This window comes from Sturnus vulgaris, chromosome W (assembly GCF_052056855.1).
Source record: "Sturnus vulgaris isolate bStuVul1 chromosome W, bStuVul1.hap1, whole genome shotgun sequence".
Lineage (NCBI taxonomy): Eukaryota > Metazoa > Chordata > Aves > Passeriformes > Sturnidae > Sturnus > Sturnus vulgaris.
The window spans coordinates 65,804,643-65,822,968 of NC_142282.1; the positions used below are offsets into that span (position 1 = coordinate 65,804,643).

The 18,326-nt window shown below is 43.1% G+C and overlaps 1 protein-coding gene across 8 annotated transcripts in view; it reads right to left on the reverse strand.

Moving 5' to 3' along the window:
- LOC148220342 (CBP80/20-dependent translation initiation factor-like) overlaps window positions 1–18,326 on the reverse strand; it is a 359,880-nt gene that overhangs the window by 63,466 nt on the left and 278,088 nt on the right. For all 8 annotated transcript variants that reach the window (XM_088155618.1, XM_088155619.1, XM_088155616.1 and 5 more), the window contains one exon: window positions 8,974–9,129. In XM_088155618.1, coding sequence (XP_088011744.1) covers window positions 8,974–9,129 — 156 coding nt within the window. The remainder of the gene's footprint in view (window positions 1–8,973; window positions 9,130–18,326) is intronic.

Here is an 18,326-nt window from a genome sequence, read left to right on the forward strand (position 1 = left end):
ATGTGGGGCATGTTGGATTTATGGGGTATTACTTTTAAGAATGAAATGTTCCAAAACAAAGGTTTTCTTTATCTGTTTTCTCTCTGTTCATTCTTTATCCTCAGAAAACCGAGATCCCCTTCTTTCCTCAGGAGAAAACATTCTCAACACAGATGCTTTCTGGTCAAATGATTTATCAAATGGAACATTTCCAACCCCCCATGTCTTTTTCCATGGTTTATAGGAATATTGAGTGCATCAGTTCATCCTTACAATCTTACAAAAGGACATTTCAGCTATCTTCACACTATTTCCTCATTCTTTTTCCATCTAAAAAACTTAGCTCTTGCTTCACTGACTTCAGAATATCTCCTTTCACTCCGGGAAGGATTGAAAAGTCTGTAAGTCTTATCTGAGCATTGAAAGAGTTAAGATTTCACACAGGGAAAAGGAAAAAAAAATCAAGGCTACAATGCTGGAGCTTTGCAGGATCTCCGAAACCGGCCATGCTGGAAGGGGGGAAGAGAAAAGCAACTGGGATCTTAAAACAGCTTGAGTCTTTCTGGCCACTGGCCATGGCCATCCCTCCTCTCTGCTGGGCCATGCCAGCTCCCCAGACAGAGGGGCCTGGTCCTGCTCCCTGCCAGGCCCACAGGCCTGCAGTGGGACCAGGCCGGGGCCCTGTTACCTGCACTGCTGCTGGAAAGACAAAGACACTCAGTTACGGATTATCTCCTTCAAAAATGTGTGTTAAAGGAATGACCTAACTTTTTTTAATTGGCTGTTGAGGCTGTCAATAACTAAACCAGCCCCCTTAGAAAGAACTTCTGAGTTTCTTTTTCCTAGGTTAACCCAGCACAGTGAGTCAGGCTGTAACCCACGAAAGGGGCTTTTCTGAATTTGTCATCTCTTCAGAGCAGCAAAAGGTTTTGTTGCTTAGTATTGTTCAATTTTGTGCTGGGAAGTGCTTTGCCTGTTAAATAAACAGTTTTTCTTTTTCCACTTGTCTCGGAGGAAATATTTCCCCAAACCAGTTGGGGGAGGGACTGTTTGAATCTGTTTCCTAGAGGGACCCCATTCAGAGGTTTTCTCCCAAATTTGCCCTAAACCAGGACACTGAGTTAATAACATCACCTGGACATGAGACTCATGATATTCAGAAAAACTCTGATGAAATTGGTGATCCAAATGTTGAATTGGATTCTAACAAAAGCACAAAAACATTACCTCTTTAGGAGGGAAAAAATTCCAGAACTTAAATTGAAATCCATAATTAAAACAGTTCTCCCAGGGACCCCAAGGTGGTCAGACGAGAAATATGGTCACAACATTTCCCTGTAATTCCCTACCATCAGCAAATCTATAGGAAAAATATGGATAAAAGGTAGAGAAACCAGAAATTAAATATCTGTAGAGAATATGTTTCACAGGGGAAAATTGAATATCATTGGATGATATAGCAAGTTTTGGATTCTGGGCTGTGAGTGTCCTGTTAGATCATGAACCAAACCCTCCTGACTTAATAATTACACACTGAGCAGGAAGAGCATTTATGCAGTCAGCAAAACATACCTCTGCTGCTGCTGATGCAAAATCCAACTGTTTGCAAGTAAAACACAAACATACAGATGCAAATATCCCATCCTCTGCAGAAATGAATCTTACCTTTGCTGAAAGAAGCTCCAAATGTGCTAAGAAATTGTTTAATAGAGAAGCGGGTAACATTTGCCTTGACTTTCAAGTTTCAGAACCACTTTCAAGCAGTGGGGGGGAAAAGCAGCAATTCAAAAGCCTCACAGAAAAAACTAACACTCCTTTACAGGATGGAAACAACACAAACGCTAAAGGCTGGACACCTTTGAGTCAGCTACCCCTGACACATTCCTGCATTTCAACAGCTTCAAATTGCCCCTATTCTCTTAGCTGTAAAAGCAGAGAAACCTTTAAAAATTTGTAGCTAACACTGAAGTTTGAAATCTCTTTTGAATACTCCTACAAAAGTCAAAAACTAAAGTTTAAAAAAAAATAAAATTAGAATTGATTAAACTAACTCTAATGAAAAGTGTTATCTCTTATACTACTAAAATCTGTTTATTTATTTATCTTCTCTTAGAAGATAACACCGGTCCAGGCTCCTCCGCGCGGCCAAGGCCGGGCAGGGGCGGGTGGGCTCTCTGACGCAGAGCTCGGGAAGCCTGCCGGGCCCCATTTTCAACCAGGCGCCCCATAGCCAGGTGGAGGGGACGCTCGCTCAGTTGCTGAAATCTTAGTTTCCCCCCCTCCCCGGCGCGGGCAGAGAGTCTGCAGCTCAGCAGAACATCTAGCCGACATTAAAACCCTGCCCTGCCGCTGGCCCGGGCCGAGCCAGGGGGTCCATGGGGCCCCCCGGGACAGCAGCTCCTGGCAGCCGGGCCCGCCCTGTAGCCCGCGCGGCCTGGGGAAGAGACAGCTGGGCCCCGCTTCGACAAGGCCTCCCCACCCTTGCCTGATGGGCAGGGGGAAGGGAAGACCATCAGCCCGCGGCTGGAATTGAATGTAGCAAATGCTAGAAAACAGCCATGGAGTCAAAAACCTCATCACCGCTTTCTGGCTGGGCCCTTACAATCCTAGCCCAGCCCCAGCGCGGCCTTGAAAGACTCTTTATCATAAATAGCTCCAGCCTGCCACCTGGAAGAGAGCACAGGATCTCTCTGCTGCCCGGGCAAGGTATTAACTCTTTCACTGCCCAGAATAAGACTTGCAGATACTTTGTTCTCTCTCCTGAGTGAAAGAAAAGAACTAAGAGGATGATACACACAGAAATAGCATGAAAACACCGAAGTCAGACAAAAGGAAGAGTCAGGTCCCAGATGAGGGAAGGAGAAGAGTCATGGACTGAGATTTCTCTTTTTTTATGCTATGGAAAAGAGACTCTTGTTTCCCTATAACTCATAAAGATATATTATGGGGTGGGTGAATGTTTTAACTGTAGATATGAGCAGAGGCATTGGTGCTAGAATAAGCAGATGTTGAAATGGCTGTAATTCCATAAGCTTGAATAGAGAGGAGATGAAGATCCCTGATGCCCCCAGGGAAGAAGAAGAAAGGCCTCAGTTTTCAAAGATGAAAAGAGCTTTTGTTTGAACTGTTATAATCCTTAAAGTGTGCCCCATAAGTTGATATGGTCCTCAATAATGATTGTGGGAAAACTGTTTGTTGAGGAAGGATTTTTACATAGTGGTCGGATTTCCATTCTCTCAGGCAGCTGATCACTGTGACATCAAGGCCACAAGAAAACTGTTTTCTTGTGCAGAAATCTCCATAGACTGAAGAGAGAAGTCTCCTCCCCAAGTGAATTGGTGAAAGACTTTTTATAAGAAAAAGATGGCAAACTGATTGGTTTTCTGTACTTTTTCAATGTGAAAGATGTGTGTGTGGGTGGGGGAGGAGTGTTCTAAAAGTTTTATTCTGAGTTTTATCCTTTTTCCCTATAGTTTCTAGTAATAAAAGTTTTCTTTGTGCCCTTTGAAGTTTGAGCTTGCTGTGCCTTCCTCCTAATCCTATCTCACAGCAAAAAAAGAGTATATAATTCTAGTGGGTGCACTGGTAATTTGGCCAATGAGGAACCCGCAACATAAATTACTGAGTTGGCCAGGAAATCTCGAATTGGTGAACCAAAACCACTACACGAAATTGGTGTTTCTGCCTGGTTGAACCAAAACCGCAACATTGGGCCACAAAGAGCAAGCATGCCAATGCAGAAACTAACTCCGGGCTTAGGGACTGGTTTTCCAGTCTCACTATCCCAGACTCAGTATAGAGTGACAATGGATCACACTTCACCAGCGTGGTGGTACAGGGTTGGGTCAAGAAAGAAAGTATCAAATGGATTTTCCATATGTTAAAACCAACACTATAATATTGGCTTTTGCATTTATGTATTAGCTTTTGCATGTTGCTATTGGTCATAAGTATTTAGATATGGTACAATTTATAACTCCTTTCAGCTTTTTGTTAGTATAACATAATCTATCAGTTAAGTATGCACTGTATAGCTTATAGACACAGTGGTGTGATGAATGTATCGTACACCTTAGCAAACCACGAAACGTTAAAATTTGTCTATAGAGTGAAACAATTATCTTGGTTCCTACATCTGCTGACTGTGAATCATGGTTTCAAAGAGTTAAGATTTTTACTAAAGGTAGAAGTAGTTTCCATGACCAAGATGTAAGCTAGGTAGAAAAATCGTAGGTTAATAATTACTAGATGCTTAGGTAAGAGCTAAATTGGTATAATTATCTGCTATTATGAACCTGCGTATAGAAAAAACGTAAAATAAGTAAACCGTTAATCATAAAGCACAGGGCCTTGGATCGTGCCAGAGGGTCACCGAGACCTGATGAAGACTCTCCTGACTTCATCCTTCGAGACCACTGACCCATTTCGAGACCACCGACCCAATTCAAGAGAAGAGCTGTGCACGCGTGAAGGACTAATGGGCTCATTTTAATATGGGGTGGGGATGGGAGGTGCTGGGGTTATGCATATGTATTGTATGTAAGATCTTGGGGCATAAATAGATGGCAAAGAACCTTGTTCGGGGCCGTCACGCCTTTCGGAGGTCACTCCCGTGCTGCCCGCCGGTGAATAAACGTACCACTTTCTAACTTTAGTTAGAGGGTCTTTGTCCGTGATTATACCGGGTTTTTTGAATGATTCAACTGATAAGTGATAAGGTAACAGTGACAAAAACCAGAACACCAGAAAAGAATCGGAGAATTTTTTAACCACACATTATCAGAGAATGTGAAGCAACAGGATGAAACCACAAGAAGGAATAAAATATATAAAATATACAAAATAAATCTACAGGATGTCCTGTAGATAAGTCAGAGTATAAAAGCAAACAAAAGAATTCCTGCAACATCAAAAACTCAAAAGCATATTTGAATAATGTATAAGCTCATTGAAGATGCATGTACCCCAGCAATGTAACAGTATACAGAGAACATTGCTTTAAAATTGCTGGTGTTCTTTGGCTGATCGCCAAAAGCACCTCAGTGCTGGATTTATCCTTTTTTATCCTTTATTAAACTTTAAAAAATTTGAAAGCTTGAACTTTATTTTTCACACATACACCTTATTATCCCCAGGCAAATGGGATTGTGGAACATGCCAATGGTTTACTAAAATGTTGCCTTAAGCCACACAAGCCGGGGTGGGACAAAAGACTACCTTCTGCACTGTACCAGATAAACAACCAATATGGGCTGATGGGCAACCTAATTTCATGAGCTTTCCTGAGTCCTATGTCTTTTGAAACAACTCCAAACAACAAAACTGAAACTTTTCAGAATAACTTAACAATGGCCAACCTGTCATAGTAAAGTTGCTTCAAATTGGAATTGTACCTATGACTCTGACAGACACTTGAGGGCCTGGGTGGCTACTGATTCTAGTGGCCACCAACACAGGATTAGCTCTCGATGGGTATTCCCCACATTCTAAACTGTCCTTGTTTCTGTAATAAACCTGGTTTTGCTCTGAACAAAACCAATTTCCCAATGAAGCCTCATAAACCGTTCCTACACTGCCCCCGTGTGGCAGCAGTGAGCATAGCAAAGTGTTTACAACCAGAGAACAGAAAGGGACCCACTACCATAACTCCTTATTAAAAACATATCTGTTATTGCTTAAATTCTGATGTTTTGACTTCTCTAATAACCTCGTATGTTTATGTATACCCTCACTAAACAAAAAACCTAGATGTTTATCCAGACATGGAACAAGAAACCATTCAAGCAGCAGTAAAAGGACTGTCCACTGCCTGCACTGCCGTGAAAACTACTAAAAATCCCTGGACTCCTGTAAGCAAATAACACCAGCTCTGGACAGAGAAAAGCCATACTGGACAACACAGTAACTAATGAATCTGCTTTAACCAGAAATGTTAGTTATGGTATTAGCTACATTTTTATGCTTACAAGTCAATATTTGCAACAATGCAGCATGGCTAATCAGCTATCCCAACAAAAACTAACAATGTCGTTTTTCCTAAACACACATAAAACACATGTTACCTGACCCTTGGAAAAGGGAAGTTCACATGTAAAGTTAATGCAAGCTGTGACACTGATAACAAATTATGATTACTAGTTTGTTCTCAGTCCTCCATACTTTCATGAAAGTATTCAAATAATGAGAACTCCATACGGAACAAATTGTCTAAAATATCACTCCAGCTAAGGTGATACCCCTTCCTGGAAGGAAAGACAACCCAAGTCGCCATAAATCAACAAAGTCTGATAATACAATCAGTGCCTTAAAATCAAAATTTACCAACCTTTCAAAGGCAATTAAACAATATCAAATAGCTTTGGATTTGTCTTTGGCTTCCAAAATTACCAACAACAATTACTGTGTATACATAGATCAGACTCTGAAAATACAGTCTGATCTGAAAAAAAGCTAAAAAGAACACTAGAATCTTCTTTCATGAAATGCAAAAGAATCAAGAAAATATATTCAGCAGGATGATCTCATGAATTCCACATTTAAATATGACCACGAAGAAATTAATTGATATAATTACGACATCCTAACATTTATGTTTAATACATAAATTATATTCCAAATTTACAAAATTAGATTTAACAAATGTATAAATCTGGTGATAACCATTGTCTTGGTTTGAAAGACAGGTATTTGCTAAGGAAAGGCGAGAAGCCCTTTTCTGAGATGCAGAGTGCAACCCCCTCCCTTCTAATTATTACAGTTTCAAATCAGAGGCTTTCAGGTAGAAGACATGGGGATAAGAATAACAGTTCTTTACTGATATCTAACAAGGCAAACAGCAGAAACAACAACAGCTATAAAAATTGACAACAAAACAGAACAGTATAGCTCAGTTCCAGTCCCTTTTTGGCCACAGGCTATTTCTCCCTGCGCTCAGTTACCGGTGCTGTGGGCAGGGCAGATCCTGCACAAAGAGGGCTGGGTGATGGCGGCAGTGGCTCAGGTGTGAGAGGGATGGAGGAGCAACTCCCTCCTCACGGTGTTGGTCGTGGTGCTCAGCAGAGTGGCTGGAGGTAGTAGGATGAAATGGGAAAGCAGCAGAGCGATGTCCGATGGCAGGGAACGTGGCTCCTGGCGCTGGGATGTCGGAGACGATGGTAGATAAGAGCCCCACCCGTCTTCCTTCCACTCCACCAGCGAGCGAGAGAGCGAGAGCCAGAGAGCCCAGGCCCCTGTCTCTCCTTTCCTTTTCCAGTCTTCCCCTATCCCCCACCCCCCTGTGAGAGAAAACTATTGCTACTAAGGTGTAGTCACAAATACTTATAACAATGGGAAAAATTCCACAGAAAGAAAAGGGAACAATTCAATCCCCAACAGCCATTTTCTCTAAAAATCTTAAGAGAATAAATTTAACTTTGTTCACATATTAAAACCTTATTTAGTACTACTGAAGTACCAAATTATTCAATAATTTAGTTATTTTGATTGATATTTGTATATAATTTGTAACTTCTATAAGTATTGCTTTAGAATGCCTGTGTCTTTACTCTGATTGTCACAGTGGATATGAAAGATTTCACCCTAAATATGACTTGAATTTTCATATGATTATGAAATCAGTTTTGATTACTTCTCCCTATCTCTTCAAGGTAAAACATAAGTAAATAAAAGCAATTAAATTCCATTGCACCCTTAATTCCTCTGAGACAATCAAACTATTGCATAATGTGTATTTGTTTAGATTATTGTAGAATTGTCTAACACTTACTACATTAAACAAACTGAACTTCACTGAAGAAGAAATCTGAACTGAGAAGCGTAAAGGGAAATGAAAAGTCACACACCATCCACTGAACATCTTCAATCGCTACAACCAAAGAACTGCCTCCATGAATTCTTCTTTGTTCCTGGTTTGCATCTCATCCTCCTATGATCTTAAGACTCGAGGAGTGGGAAACAACCTATCCCACACAGACTGATAACATATAAAATAACTTATTGAATTGTCCCCAATTACCAACTCAATGCCATATCTTTTAAAGAAATAATACAACTTGAGAAAACAATGTGTATCAAAATACTCAATGATGGTGCACACATATATGAAAGTGGAAACTTTTATAGCATGGAGGCAAGAGATACCTGCACTATCACTCCATGAGGTAAAACCAGTGGCTCTAAGTCACAGGGGTGGATTGTGGCAGGATGTGTCCTCCCCCTCTCTACTACAGTTGGTGCATAAAGAGAGAATTTAGGGGCTGAAAAACCAAGCCAGGGGTCATCTCTGGCACCAAAAGGGCTCAGGGCTCAGCTAAGAATCAGCATCTTAGTCTGGAGAGCAGATGTGGGAAGAGATAAAAGAAATATTCTTGACTAAGAGACACTGTTTTACAAACTATAAAAGACACAAGAGTTATCATAGAGGTAGAAGCCTTCTAAACACACACCCTGACAAGTGTTCGAGACTTCTCCCTGGAGTTTGGATGCAGATTCTGTGGTTATTTCCGGGGAATTGAGGGAAAGGATCTCTATGTGTGCTCCACCAGTAATTGGAAGGTAACACACTGAATCCTATGTTATATTATTTCTTCGCTGTAAAAGTAATAGCTACCTTTAACCTTGTGCTGTATATACCTACTAGTAGTCTCTTTTTGTCCTTATTCCTGTGTAGTATTAGTTTAAGTCTTATGTCTGTTAGTTTTATGTCTATTAAATAAATAAATAATTCTATAATAGACTGAATCAGCCATTATTAAAGAACTTATGAATGAGAGTGGGTTTTGGGGTGGTGGCTGCCTCAATAAAGCTACTGCCTGCTGCCAGAGGCCTGGGCAAGAGGTAGGGACTTATCTAAACTCTCACATCCTTTTGTAACAGGGGGGCACAGCTTCTCTGAGCAATCTGTCTCAGTGTCATTTATTAATCATGAGCACCTCAGCACTGCAACGCAACAGCTTGGCTCACCAGTGGAGAAGGACAAACTCTGAAGTCATTTACCTCCCTGAGACAGGTATAAATGGGGCAGACAAGGACTCGAAAGGGCTCTCCAGTGTTGCTCCTCATGGTACCAAAGACTTCACAGAGAAAGGTGTTGAACCCCAGCCAGCGCTCCACATCCTGCTGCTGCAACTCCTCCCGCATGGTGAAGTCCTTCTGCAAGAGACACAGAGACAACAGGCTACATCAGCAAAACTGCATCACCATGGGAGAGGCAATGTCTGTTTGGAGAGAGAGATAAGAGGAAATTGAAACGGGACGGGGGGGAAGGAAGGCAGACAGATTGACTTTAGTAACAGCAGAGAGATTACTCAGTGCATGTGGAGCAGCTGGAATTTCAACCCAGCAAAGCCACCAGAAAACAAGTACTGGTAGAAATATTACAAACCCATTCAATATGTCATGGCTTGTGCTAGACACAGTGTCCCCCATGGCCTGTCATCCCCCCGGACAGACATGGGGACTCTTTTCCATATGCACAACCAAGATCAAATAAAAGCAGGAACAAAGAGGTTCAATGAAATGCAGGGGAAAGACAATGAATGCTGGTGGCCATGCTGGGTTTGGTGGTCCAGGTGGACCTGCTCAGTCTGTTCATTCCAGTATCTTCAGCACACCCAGTGTCTGGCCAGAAGCATCCTAATGGCCTGCCTACCCCCTGGGGTCTCACAAAATTATGGTAATACTGGGTCCCTGACAGACCAGATGATCAGTGCAGCCTAGGCTTGGCATTGAAAAGTCACCCTGCTCCTGAGCTGATGGTTGCCATGACGAAGGATGGCAAGTGAAGTGATTTATGGAGCTGGGGAGTCCTCCAGCTGGGGAGATGTCTTGAGTTGACACTTGCTGAATGCCAGGCACCCACAAAAGCCACTCACTCCCCTCTAAACCCTCTGCAGCTGGACAGAGGAGAGAAAATGTAACAAAGGGTTCATGAGTTGAGATAAGGACCTGGAGAGATGGCTCACTAAATACTATCAAGGGCAAAACAAGCTCAAATTAGAGATATAAGATGAATTTATTACTAACAAAATCAGAGCAGGATAATGAGAAGTAAAACAAGACCTTAAAAAAACACTTTCCTCCCCACTCCTCCCTCCTTCCCAGCTCTACCTCCTTCCCGAGTGATGCAAGAAGACAGAGAATAGGGGTTTTGGTCAGTTCATCACCCATTTATTTATCTTGCTGCTCAGGGAGAGGAGTCCTCCCCCTACTGCACCATGGAGTCTCTCCCAGGGGAGACAATTCTCCACAAAGTTCTCCAATGTGACTCCATCTCACAAGCAGCAACTCTCTGAGAACTGCTGCAGCATGAGTCCATCCCATAGGCAACAGTACCCCTCAAACTGCTACAGCTTGGGTCACTCTTCCATGGGGTGCAGTCTTTCAAGGACAGGCTGCTCCAGCATGGGAGCAGGGCCCCTCTCTCCACAGGTCTCCCATAGGATCATAGCCTCCTCTAGGTATCCACCTGCTCTGGCATGAGGCTCCTCCACAGGCTGCAGGGGGATTTCTGCACCCCCATGGACCTCCATGGGCTGCAGGGGGACAGCTGCTTCACCATGGTCTTCACCACAGGCTGCAGAGGAATCTCATCTCTGGTGCCTGGAGCACCTCCTCCCCCTCCTTCATCACTGACCTCGGTGTTTGCATGTTGTTCTCCTCACATGTTCTCACTCCACTCTTCTCTAGTCATAATTAAAACTGCCCCACATCCTTTGTTATGATTTCTTCTTAAATATGTTATCACAGAGGCATTGCCACCATTTCTAATTGTCTCAGTCTTGGCCAGCAGCATGTCCATCTTTGGAGTCACCAGAGATTGGCTCTGCTGGACATGGTGGAAGCTTCTAGCAGCTTCTCACAGAAGCCACCTCTGTGCCCCTCCCCCTCCCTACCAAAAACCAGGCCATGCAACCCAGTACAAGAGAAAAAAAGAGGGTTTCCCAGAGGCAGGATATGAAAAGCGGTGTGTGTGTTGGGAGTGTGTGGCAAAAAGAAAAGCAAATAAAAATCTTTCTAGAGGATGACACAAGAGAATGAATTACACTCAGAGACAAGAGGATTTCCCTGTGCTCTCTGCAATGCTACAGAACTTCTTGCATGATGTCCCATGTGATTTTGTTTGTCTGTCTCCATGGTGACCATTCCTTGGTATTAAAAATAAGTAGACACTAAATAGTGGAAAATTAAAGAACATGACAAATTTGTTATTAACACTATGTGGTCCCAGTGCTGGTTGCATAACATCTGAAATCCAGCAACTAAATAAGTTATCCTTTATCTTTTACATCTCTGTTTATTCCTACTGCCTGAGACAAAGGGCTTTCCTGTTGTGAATGCTCTGACCTGCTGCTGTATTCTGCAAAGCCAGGGAGATATAAAGCCACCACACCAAAGTTTCCTCTCATGGCCTGGACAACACATAGGAGATATTTCTGTTGAAATAAAGATAAGTAAAGCAGCTGCTAAAGAAAGAGAGGCAAATTTTTTTACATGACACAACTGTATGCATAGAAGATCCAAGACAGGAGCTATTTATGTTTCATTACAAAAGGAAAAAAAAAATTGCATCTGCGGGAAAAAGATTTGTAAAATGAGGCACTTATTAACCAAACAGTGATGACTAATTCATCTCTATACCCATTTCTATAAGGCAATTGTCCAACTGTCTATGACTGAAGTCAACTTGCAGCCAAATCTTGTTGGGTTTTTTCAGACTCTCTGGGGAAGTTTGCAGAGTTTATCCTTTTATTATCCAGCCAGTCCCATGGAGGAGACAGTTATTTTCCAGCTCAGGTTATCACCCCAGGGTTAACAAATTATTCATTCTGGAGTTTTCACTTAAATTTTAATTTTAAAAAATGTCAGAGAAATTATGTCCTGACTACTGAGAAATTAATTAATGGTGAAATCCCTCAAACAATAGTAGAGGAGCTGTTTTATATGGGTGGGGGATGGTTTGATGGGCAGTTTTCAAGCCCTTCCCCTCATTAGGGCAAGGTCTGAGCCCCAACACCATACGCATATCTGCTTAGAGGCCACTTCTGTCCCTGAAAAAATGCCCAACATCAACTTGGGGCTATGACTGGGACCCCAACAGAGACTGATGGATGGATCCCACTTGCAAATGCTGCTGCTGGAGATACTCAGCCTTGCAGCCTGGGGGGATGCACAGAGGGCCCATCTGGATTTTGTCAGCAGGATGCAGTCATATTTTAAGCTCTTCACATGAAACATGTTCTCTTTATAAGGCAGATGTGCCAAGGGATATATGGGGATAGGCCAAGTTTGGAAAAAGGGATATAAGAGAAGGAAAAATGGTTGTGGATGCAGGTGCTGCTTCATCCAGGCATCATAGCTGGAGAAATTCCACTTGCATTTGAAATGAAGCTGCCCCATTGTAACATCAGCTTGTCTGTGGATGAATGAAACCAAGCAGGGATAAAATGCAGGAAGCTAATCCAATTTGCTAAGAGGAGCTTTTCTGCACGGGAGTTCCTGGTTCATATAATCTGAGTTCTAGGAGGGATTTTCCTGGATTCCTGAAAGATGGCAGCAGGATGCTTTCCCTGTGGGATCTAAGAACTTTCTAGTAAGTATGTGCTTGGTGGTGCTTCACCATGGGGTTGGACTGGGACCATCAATCTGTTGAACTGACTGTAGAGTGACCTCTGTTTCTCTGCAAGCCAGGACTGGTGGACAAATGAAGCCCTGGTGGCTTATCCCATCCCTATAACCTGCCCCTGAAGCGGAAGCCCCTGAGCTGGGTGGTACAGGGAAGCGGAAAACCTTTGGATGGACCTCAATGCACATAGAGGACTACAAACAGTTCTGAGAGGTATGGGGCATCATAGAATCATGATTTCGGTTAGAAGAGACCTTTAAAGGCCATCCAGTCCAATCTCTCTGCCACGGGCAGGAACATCTTCAATTAGATAGGGTTGCTCAGAGTCCTGTTCAACCTGACCTTCAATGTTTCCAGGGATGGGACATCCACCACCTCTCTAGGCAACCTGTGCCAGTGTTTTACCACTCTCAGAATATTTGTTCCCACAGGCCCTACTAGAAAGTCTGTCCCCATCTCTTTTCTAAGTCTCCTTTAAGTACTGGAAGGTACTTTAAGGTCTGCCCAGCACCTTCTGTTCTCCAGACTGAACAACCCCAACTCTCTCAGCCTGTCCTCTTACGAGAGATGCTGCAGCCCTCTGAGCATCTTCATGGCCTCCTGTGGACCCACTCCAACAGGTCCATGTCTTTCCTGAACTGAGGACCTCAGAGCTCCATTATGACCAGAGATCTTGGATTCCTCCTTTAAAATAAAGGAAAAAACCCAGAATGATGAATGTGCAAAAATACATCAGGTAGGAGAGCATGGGGAGCAGCTAGCCAGATTCATTGTGGAATGGGTTTTCCCTTCATTTGACCAGACATTGGACTGCATAGGCAAGGAGGGAACCGAAGGAGTTAACACTTCTAGTCAGAGATATGACACCCAGAGTTCATGAAGAATTTCATACCAGGATCCTTTACTAAATTTTTTTGATTATGGGAAAAAACACTGCAACTGTTTAGTCTGCAAGAAGGTGGTGGCTCTGGCACAGCACTCAACATCACTGAGCAAACATGCTGGAAAGCCAAAGGTCTGAGAACTCTCTTATCTTCTCCACCTGCTTTTCACCCTGTCTCCCACCACTTTGGTCAAGTATCTCATGGGCATTGGTTGCTGGTGCCAGAGCTCCCTGCTGGAAACATGGGTCTTGGCTCCCTGGGATGTGGGACAAGCAACCACTGAAAACCAGGACCTGGAGGTGAAGTACCAGTCTGGTAAAAGATGCTAATTACCCAAAAGATCTCAGAAAATCTTTCTCAGGGGATAATATTTTCAAAGGGAGCTTCTACTATCAAAAATGTTCACAGAATCATGGAATATCCTGAGTTGGAAGGCTCCCACAAGGACCATGGAAGTCCAGCTCCTGGCCCTGCACAGGACAGCCCCAAGAATCACACTATGTGCCTGAGAGCATTGTCCAAATGGTTCTTGAACTCTGGAAGTCTTGGTGTCGTGACCACTTGCCACTCCTTGTATGGCTTTCGTCCAGACCATTCACCATCTTTGCTGCCCTTCTTTGGACATTCTCTAATACCTTTATATCTTTCTTATATTGAGGCACCCAAAACTGCATACAGCCACACTGATGCAGAGCAGAGTGGGTCAATCACCTCCTTTGACTGGATGGCGATGCTTTGCCTTATGCACCCCTAGACATCATTGGCCCTCTTGGCTGCCAGGGCATCGCTGACTCTTATTCAACTTGCTATCAACCAGGGCACCCAGATCCCTTTCCACGGTGCTGCTTTCCAGCCTCTCATTCCCCAGTTTATACACACAACCAGAGTTGCCTCATCCCAGTTACAGAATCTGACACCTGCCCTTGTTAAACTTCATATGGTTAGTGATTGTCCAGCCCTCTCATTTGTCAAGGTCTCTGCAGGGCCTCTCTGCCTTCAAAGGAGTCAACAGTCCCTTCCAATTTAGTATCATCAGCAAACTTACTTTTGTGGTTTGACACTGGCCAAACACCAGGTACCCACAAAAGTAATTCACTAACCTTCTTCTGCTACAGTTGACCAGAGGAGAGAGGAAAAAAATTAACGAAGGGCTCATGAGTTGAGATAAGGACTGGGAGAAAACATTCTAAGGGCAAAACAGGTACAAATTTAAAGGTATATGGTAAATTTATTATTAACAGAGTCAGAGAAGGACAATGAGAAGTAAAATAAGCCTTTAAAACACCTTTTTTCCCCCCCAGCCCATCCCTCTTTCCCACTGACAGAGCTGGGAGACAGGGGGTTTTGGTCAGTTCGTCATTTGAGATCTGTTCTCTACTATGCTGTGAGTCCCTCCCACGGACAAAGAGTCTTCCCAAAACTGTTTTGGTGTGGGTCACTTGTCCACAGAGTGCAGTCTTTTAAGGCTAGGCTGGTCTAGTTTGAAAGCAAGGGCTTTTTTTCTCTATTTCTGGAAGCAGGGGCCCTCTCTCTCCATTCAGGTCTCCCATTAGATTACAGCTTTCTTTGGCATCCACCTGCTCCAGCATGAGCACTTTTCTCACGGGCTGCAAGTGGATCTCTGCATCCCCCGTAGACTTCATGCATTACAGGGGGACAGTTTGTTTCACCATAGTCCTCACTACAGCTTGCAGAGGAATCTCGGCTCCAGTGCTTGGAGCATCTCCTCCTCCTCTTTCTTTTCCACTGACCTTGGTGCTACCATGTTGTTTTCCCTCACACGTCCTCACTTCTTCCTCATCTCTGACTAGATGAAAAATTGCTGCCTTAGTGTCTTAGTTATGATTTGCCAATTTAAATATACTCATTTTTCTGTTGTAAGACAGAACCAGGAGGAAAACATGCAAGGCAGGCCTAAAACTTAAGAGAGTATTAAAAAAAGAGAAATTTATAAACTACACAAAAAAGGGGGAAAAAAAACAAATTCAGAATAAGATTTTTTTCAGACCACACCTTCCTTCCCTCTCCCAACCTTCATAACAACAAAACAAACATACAACAAATACTTCGGTCAGTTCCCAATTTAGTCTTTTTCAGTTCACTTCCGGAGAGAGAAGCCTCTTCTTGTTGAAGCTGTAGGGATTTTTCCACAAGACGGAAGAAGACAGTCCTCTTGTGGTTTCATTTTCACAATTTGCATCTGCCCGGACCTGCAATTGTGACACTCCTCCCAACTCCACAGCCTTTCCAAAGCTGTAGATGTGGGCCATGTCTGTCTCATGGGTATTACTTTTAAGAATGAAATGTTCCAAAACAAAGGTTCTCTTCATTTCTTTTTTCTCTGTTTATGCTTCATCCTCAGAAAACCGAGATCCCCTTCTTTCCTCGGCGCAAAAGATTCTCAACACAGGTGCTTTTTGGTCAAATCATCTGTGTTGGTTTGAAAGTAAAACCCGTGCGAGACTCCAAGTCAGTAATACAATTTAATAGGAGAAAAGAGAAAAAATAAAATACATGCAATAATATAAAAGAAACAACCATCAACACAGTCAGAAATACAACCTGACACCCTGTCAGTCAGGGTGTTGGTAGCAGTCCCTATAAATGGTGGCTGCAGTCCTCCTGGATGACAGATGTGGTTCTGTTGAAGCAGTGCTCCTGTAGAAGGTGCAGTTTTCCTCCGAAGATCCAGCGATGATGTGGAAAAGGTCCGACTTTCCTCTGGGATCCACTGGAAAGGACTGCCTTCGCGTCCCAAACCCCAGTTTTTTATCTAGGTAGGAAAGGCTTGGCTCCTGCCCCTGGCTGGGGCATCTCCCAATGGGATGATGTAATCTTATCGGTCACACAATAGGACTTAATGGCCCATTAACGGAATATATCTTCTGGAGGAAGGATGGGTTGTGAATAGATAACGATGATCATTCCCTGATCTTATCAGATGGCACATCAGCAGAGGATATCTCCCACAGAGATAAGAATCACCACCCCTCCTACATTTTAACAGATGGTGATAGAATGCATATTTTTGCATTGTACCCCAGGACACCAACATTGGAGGAGAACCCTTTGTGAACGGACCTCACCACCACATCAGCACCTGTTTAACCTCTGACTTATGCCCTTGGGAAAATGGTTTGGATTACCCAAAGTCCATCTATGCCAGCATTCAAGGCCTGAAGGAAGGTGTAAACAAACTGCAAGTAGATGATGGGGTTGATTAGCTAATTCGACTCGTGGGAGACTGGGGACTCAATGGGTGTATTAGAAATTTAGTTAAAATAGGCTTATATGTATTAGGCATTCTATTATGTATTGTTATAATTATTCCTTGTATTCTACAGTGTGCGAAAAAATTAATAGAAATTCCCTTAGGAGTATATTTTTAGTTGAAAGAAATGGGGGAGATATGTGAGGTAAGACAGAGAGTACTGCGGATTTAATTAGCATAAGCAGTTTGATAACCAAGATGCCTTGGCAAGAACAAACAGAGCTTTGAAGACTGTAAGAAGATTGGATCAAGACTGGTGACAGGGAAGAAGACTGAATCAAGTAGAAATGTTGCAAAATGTATGTGCTTATTTGTGTGATGTTTAACCCAGTCAATGTAGTAAAAATTACTAGCCTTCCTAGAATGGTATATAAGCATATATAGCTCACAGTAAATTCGCATTCTGATCACCAGTCAGTAGTCTCAGTCTCTCTCTCAATTGTCGATAACTGGGTTTCTGGTTTTGTTTGTTGTTGCTGCCATTGTTGTTGTTTGTTTGCCTTGTTATCCATATACATACTAGCAAAAAACTGTTATTCCTTTTCCCATATCTTTGCCTGAAAGCCCCTTAATTTCAAAGTTATAATAATTTGGAGGAAAGGGGGTCATATTCTCCTTTTCAAGGGAGGTTCCCTCTTCCCATGGCAGCCACCTGTCTTTCAAATCAAGACAGATGGCCATCACGAGTCTTAGTTAGTGCGGTATTGCTGATGGTGCACTGTTGTGGCAGTTATCAGTACCTGTTGTTCTTCGAGACTCAGCAGTCCCACAGCAGAAGGGTCCTCTGAGAGACCAGGAAAGGTATTCAGCTACCTAATTTCCTTTGTCTCCACAACAGCTATCCCAAAAGCCCACTTATGCCTTTTTGGGTCCTTGAAATATCCTCTCCTGAGGCAATCTATGCCATGGATGAACAGGGACTCTTTGCCAGTTACGATGTGGTATTTTTGCCACTCATTCCCAGTCAGACTCTCTTCAGCTTCCAGTATAGTCAGTTGTTGGGATCCCTCTGTCGCCCTAGAAATAGAGTTTGCCCCTACATATCTTGATGTCATCAGGATACATTGTGTGCTGGTGTCAACTAAAGCCTTATACTCTTGTGGGTCTGATGTGCCAGGACATCAGATCTACACAGTCCAATAGATCCAATTGTCCCTTTCCTCCACCTGTCCAGAGGCAGGGCCCCACTACTTCTGGTCATAATACTAATTGCTCACTTTTTTTTTTTTTTAATATGAACTGGAGGTCCCTTCAAGAGGATCAGAAGTAACATCAGCCCTCCTATTCTGTCTGAAGACTTGCCCACAGGAAACTGGAGCAGCATTTATCCTTGAGGGGTTACCTACAGTGTTCCTTTTCAATCTCATCTCTGTTCTGCTAGGGCAAATATGGATTTTCCATCCCACTTCATGTCATCTCCATGGTCATGCAGGCAAAATTGCAGGGTACCTCATGGTGTGGACCCTCTCCCTTGAGCAGGGAGGGACTTGTTCATAATAGCCAAGATTCTGGTCCATAGTGGCAGGGCATGGGACATTTCCTCTTTAAATTGCTTGAGATCCTCTTTAAA